The following is a 6322-nucleotide window of genomic DNA, read 5'->3' as shown; positions in this document are numbered from 1 at the left end:
CACTCCTGCCTACCCTCCCTACTGCCCCTCACTCCAACCCTCCCTGCCAGCCCTCCCATCATCCAGCGCTGGCTACCCCCCATTCCCCTCACTCCAACCCTCCCAACCATCTGTCACCATGAGGAACAGTTCCGACCACCACTCCTCGTCACTATGGGAAGCAGGCCCCGCCCCCACATCCTGGAAACAGGTCCCTCCTCCACTTTCATCACCCTGGGAAACAGACCCCACCCCCACTCCCAATCACCATGCGAACAGGCCTGTGAACCAAAGGCCCATCACTATGGGTTCAGACACCACGCCGCTCTGTCACCATCGCGACAACCCCCGCCCCGCTTTGTCTCCAAAGAAACAGGCCCCGCTCCGCCCTGTCTCCATAGTTACATGCCCCGCCCCCGCTCTGTCGCCATAGTGACTGCTGGAAATAGTGATTCAGTTTCTCTCATTATTGAATGAATTTAACAAATGTAGTGAAGGGAGATTTCAGCATATTCTTCAACTGCTCTCTGAACTGTGTCTGAGTCACGGCATAAATAGCAGTGTTTGTGCAGCAACTCAGGAGCTGCAGCATGAAGCCCAATTCCCGCAGAAACTCAGGTAGAAAAACAAACACAGAGCCCAAATACCTCATCCGCCACCATATCGAATACACCATAAACATTGCCCACAATAGAATGAAATTCCCCGATATAACTAACAGCAACATAATGGATTTCCTTCGACTCTTCATCTCTGTGTCTCTGCGACTCTCCCCACTGCTGTGATGTCTGAGTCTCCTGCGTCCTCTGCTGCTCACTATAATGTGTCTGATGGTGAGAGCGTTGAGCAGCAGAATCACCACAAATGGAACACATGGTGTTAGAATGTTATGGAGGAGCTCTACTGTTCCTGAGACATAAAAGACATAACCATCCATTGTTACATAACAAAACCACGGTACGTTCAGCAGCAAATACCGACCTGTGAATGTAAAATACCAGATGATGTTCTTCAAACAGCTCAGCACAGTCACTGTTCCCAGAACCACAGCCGACGTTCTCTCCCTGCAATATTTACTTTTCAGCTTCTGGCAACAAATGGCCACAAATCGATCAAAGGTGAAAGTGACGGTGAACCAGACAGAACAGTCTGTGGCTGCGTAAAGCAGGATAGCGTGGATATTACACACGGAGATGGATTGCAGGAACTGAAACTGTTCCCAATAAACAATAGGAATGTGCCTCAATATTAGGTCGAGGATAATGACCAGTAGATCCGCCGCTGACATGGCCACCAGGTAGCGAGTGACACACTTGGAGAGACCACATTTCCCCCGTGACAGGATCCTAATCGTCAGTAAGTTAACTGTGAGGAAGGGAAATGAACAAAGACATTATACATCAGGCAGGAGCAAAGTTACCAGTTTGATGGAGGACTTACTGAGATTTACAAATGTGTTCCTCTGTCCATTGATTTCTTGAAATGAAATTGTCTGTGATGCGGTGGAAGGCAGGAGAGATTCAATGACAAAATAATTTTATTGAAATTGTAAAACTCAATGTTAATCACAACCCTCCCCTTCACTCCTTTTCCCATCTGCTTTAAAAACTGTTCCACCTCTGATCTCTCCCAGTTTTGATGAAGTCACGACCTGAAATATTGACTCTGTTTCAATCTCCACACAAGCTGCCAGATCTGCTGAATATTTCCAGCATTTTCCGCTTTGATTTCAGATTTGCAACATTTGCAGCACGTTGCACTTGCAGAGAAAGTTAAATGTTCGACTGACTGGGAGATTCTGTCTCAATGCTTGTGGTGTCGTGTGTGTGTGTGTGTGTGCTTACTGTGTGAGTGCGTGTGTGTGTATGAGTGAGAACATGTGCGTGTGTGTGTGCCGGGCTCAGTGCCTGGGCTGTGATGTGTGTAAATGAGTGTGCATCTGTGTGCATGTGTGTGTCACGTGTGTGCGAATCTGGTTCAGTGCCTGGATTGTGGTGCGTGTGTGCGTGTATGTGTGTATATGTGTGTCTGTCTTTGTGTGTGTGTCTCTATATCATGGATTGGCATGTGGTGTGTGTGTCTGTGTGAGTGTCTGTTTTTCCATGTGTTCATCCGTGTTTGCATGAGGGTGGGTATGCGTGTGCATGTGCGTTTCTGTGTGTCTGTGTGTGTTTTTGGCTCAGGGCCTGGGTTGGCTGAGTGTGGGTTAGTGTATGTGTGTCTTTCTATGTGCGTGTGTGTCTCAGGATCTGAGCTGTGGTGTGTCTGTCTGTATGTGTGTGCATGTGTGTGTGTGTGTGTGTTTTGCTCAGTGTCTGCGGTGCGATGTGTGAGTGTGTGCGTGTTTGAGTGTGTGTGTCTGTGTGTGTGTCGGGTTCAGTGACTGGGGTGTGACCTCTGTGTGTGTTTGTTTGTGTGTTTGTGTGTGCGAGCATGTCTGTCTGTATCTGTCTGTCTGTTTCAATACCTGTGGTGTGTTCTGAATGTGTGTATGTGTGTGTGTTGGACTCAGCGCCTGTGGTATGATGTGTGTGCGTGTGTGTTTATAACTCTGGCTCAGTACCTGAGGTGTGATCTGTGTGTATGTCTGAGTCAGTGTCGGGGTGTGATCTGTGTGTGTGTGCGCGTGTGTATGTGTATCTCTGGCTCAGTCCCTGGGTGTGATCTTTCTTTCTGTTTGTGTGTATGTCTCGCTCAGTGTCCGGGGTATGACCTGCGTTTGCCTATGGGTGTGTGTTTGTTTCTAACTTGCTCAGTGCCTGGTGTGTAAAGAGTTTGTGTGTGTGTGTTTGTGCTGGTGTGTCTGTCTCAATGTCTGTGGTGTGACGTGTGTGTGTGTGTGTGTGCGTGTGTGTGTGTGTGCGTGTGTGTGTGTGTGTGTCTGTGTGCGTTTGCATGTATGTGTGTTTGTCTGTGTGTCTGGTTCGGTGCCTGGGGTGAGACATGTCTGTGTGTGGGTGAGTGTGTGGGTGAGTGTGTGGGTGAGTGTGTCTGCGTCCTCCATACCTGCTTTGTAATCTGTGTGTCTGGCTCAGTAAATGGGGTCTGAACTCTGTGTGTGTGGCTGTGCGTGTGTGTGTGTGTATCTGGCTCCGTGGTGGTGTTGAGTTGCCTTCTTGACCCGCTGCAGTCCATGTGTGGTAGGTGCACCCACAGAGTTGTACGGAAGGGAGTTCCAGGATTTTGACCCAGCGACAGTGAAGGAGCAGCGATATCGTTCCAAGTCAGGATGGTGTGTGACTTGAAGCGGAGCTTGTTGGTGGTGATGTTACCATTCATTTGCTGCATTTGTCCTTCTAGTTGGTAGAGGTCGCGGGTTTGGAAGGTGCTGTCTATGGAGCTTTGGTGCGTTGTTGCAGTGCATCTTGTAGATGGTACACAGTGTTTCTACTGTGCGCCGGTGGTGGAGGGAGTGAATGTTTGTCGATGGGGTGCCAATCAAGTGGCTGCTTTTTCCTGGATGATGTCGAGTTTCTTGAGTTTTCGTGGAGCTGCACACATCCAGGCAAGTGGAGAATATACCATCACACTCCTGACTTATGCCTTGTAGATAATGGACAGGCTTTGGGGAGTCAGGAGGTAAGTTACTGCAGGATTCCTGGCCTCTGATCTGCTCTTGTAGGCATGCTATTTTTATGGCTACTCCAGTTCAGTTTCTCGTCATTCATAATCCCTAGGATGTTGATAGTGGAGGGTGGTGGGGGGTGGGGGTGGGGGCGGGGGGCTGGAAATCAGTGCATCAGTGATCGTAATGGCATTGAATGTCAAGGGGAGATGGTTAAATTCTCTCTTGGTGGAGATGATCATTGCTTGGCACTTCTGTGGCATGAATGCTACTTGCCACTTTTCATCCCAAGCCTGGATATTGTCCAGGTTTGCTGCATTTGGACACGGACTGCTTCAGTATCTGAGGAGTCGTGAATGGTTTTGAACATTGTGCAATCATCAGCGAACATCCCCACTTCTAACCTTTTGATTGAAGGAAGGTCATTGATGAAGCAGCTGAAGATGGTTGGATCTAGGACACTACCGTGAGGAACTCCTGCAGTGATGTCTTGGAGATCAGATGACTGACCTCCAACAACCACAACCATCTTCCTTTGCGCTAGGTATAACTCCAACAAGCAGAGAGTTTTTCCCCTGATTCCCATTGACTTCAGTTTTGCTAGGACTCCTTGAAGCCATACTCGGTCAAATGCTGCCAAAATGTCAAGGGCAGTCGCTCTCACCTCACCTCTTGAGTTCAGCTCTTTTGTCCATGTTTGCACCACGGCTGTATTGAGGTAAGGAGCTGAGTGGCCCTGGCGGAATCCAAACTGAGCGTCACTAAGAAGGTTATTGCGAAGCAAGTACTGCTTGATGGCACAGTCAATGACACCTCCCATCACTTCACTGATGGTGAGAGTAGGCTGATGGGGCGGTAATTGGTGGGGTTGGACTTGCCCTGCTTTTTGTGTACAGAACATACCTGGGCAATTTTCCACATTGCTGGGTAGGTGTTAGTGTTGTAGCTGTACTGGAACAGCTTGGCTAGGCGTGCAGCAGTTCTGGAGAACAGGTCCTCAGTACTACTGCGAGAATATGGCCATTCCCATAACCTTTGCGGTATCCAGTGCCTTCGGTTGTTTCTTGATATCACGCAGAGTGAATCGAATTGGCTTGAGGTCTGGGACCCGCGATGCTGGGGACCTCAGGAGGAGGCCGAGATGGATCGTCAACTCGGCACTTCTAGCTGAAGATTGTTGCAAATGGTTCAGACTTATCATTAGCACTGATGTGCTGGGATCCCCCATCACTGAGAATGGGCATAATTGTGAAGCCACCTCCTCCGATTAGTTGCTGAATTGTCCACCACAATTCACAGCTCGATGTGGCAGGATGGCAGAGCTTAGATCTAATATGTTGGCTATGGAATCACTTAACTCTATCTATCGCATGCTGCTTATGGAGTTTGGCATGCAAGTAGTCGTTTGTTGTAGCTTCAACAGGCTGACACCTCATTTTGAAGTATGCCTGGAGCTGCTCTTGGCATGCCCTCCTGCACTGTTCATTGAACCAGAGTTGGCCTCCTGTATTGGTGGTAATGGTAGAGTGGGGGATATGCCGGGCCATGAGGTTATAGATTGTGGTTGAGCACCGTTCTGCTCCTGCTGATTGGCCCACAGCGCCCAGTTTTGATTGCTAGATCCGTTCGAAATCTATCCCATTTATCACAGTGGTAGTGCCACCCCTAGTTCTTGCTCTATGGGTGGCACAGTGGTGCAGTGGTTCGCACAGCAGCCTCACAGCTCCAGCGACCCTGGTTTAGTTCGAGGTACTGCCTGTGCAGTTTGCATGTTATCCATGTGACCGTGTGGGTTTCTGCCGGGTGCTCTGGTTTCATCCCACAGCCAAAGACTTGCAGGTTGATCGGTAAATTGGCCATTGTAAATTGCCCCCAGTGTAGGTAGATGGTAGGATAATGGTGGGGATGTGGTAGGGAATATGGGATTAATGTAGGATTAGTATAAATGGGTGGTTGTTGGTCTGCACAGGCTCGGTGGGCCGAAGGGCCTGTTTCAGTCCTGTAACTCTAAATAAATAAACAGGATGGAAGGTATCCTGAATGTGAAGGCGGGTCATCGTCTCCTCAAAGACTATGTGGTGGTCACTCCTACAAATACAGTCTTGGGCAGGTGCATCTTCGGCTGGCAGATTGGTGCAGACGAGGTCAAGTATGTTTGTCTCTCTTGTTGTTTCCATCACCACCTGCTGCAGACCGAGTCTCGCAGCTATTTTCTTTAGTAGCCGGCCAGCTCAGTCAGTAGTGGTGCTACCGAGCCACTCCTGATAATGGACACTGAAATCACCGCCGACAGTACATTCTGCGCCTTTGCCAAATTCAGTGCTTCCTCCAGGTGGTATTCAACATGGAGGAGTACTGACTCATCAGAAGAGAGAGAGATGTCGGTGCTAATCAGCAGGAGGTTTCCTTGCCCGTGCTTGACCTGATGGCACGAGGCTTTTTGGTGTCTGGAGTTAAAGGGCAACTTCCTCCCGCCCAGAAACCACTGCGCCGCCGTCTCTTCTGGGTCTGTCCTGCCAGTGGGATAGGACATACCTGGGAATGTTGTTGGCAGTATCTGGGACATTGTAAGGTAAGATTCCGTGAGTATGACTGTGTCAGGCTGTTTTTTGACCAGTCTGTGGGGCAGGTCTCCCAACGTTGGCACAAGCCCCCAGATGTTCGGGAGGAGGATTTTACAGGGTCGATAGGACTGGGTTTGCCGTTGTCATTTCCAGTGCCTAAGTCGATGGCAGGTGATTCGTCCGGTTTCATGCTGGTTTATTGACTTTGTAGCGG

General features: G+C 49.4%; 1 protein-coding gene across 1 annotated transcript; it reads right to left on the bottom strand.

Moving 5' to 3' along the window:
* Positions 1 to 445: 445 nt before the first annotated feature.
* On the bottom strand, positions 446 to 5721 carry LOC137381163 (probable G-protein coupled receptor 139). Its single transcript, XM_068053547.1, has 4 exons — positions 5637 to 5721; positions 4578 to 4711; positions 4214 to 4280; positions 446 to 1344 (listed from the first exon to the last, which is right to left on the bottom strand). The coding sequence occupies exons 1-4, from the start codon at positions 5719 to 5721 to the stop codon at positions 446 to 448; spliced, it is 1185 nt and encodes a 394-aa protein (XP_067909648.1).
* Positions 5722 to 6322: the final 601 nt, after the last annotated feature.

The sequence above is a fragment of the Heterodontus francisci genome, chromosome 21 (assembly GCF_036365525.1).
Source record: "Heterodontus francisci isolate sHetFra1 chromosome 21, sHetFra1.hap1, whole genome shotgun sequence".
NCBI lineage: Eukaryota > Metazoa > Chordata > Chondrichthyes > Heterodontiformes > Heterodontidae > Heterodontus > Heterodontus francisci.
Note: the sequence above shows the minus strand (reverse complement) of the source record. Positions and strands in the feature narration are given on the sequence as shown.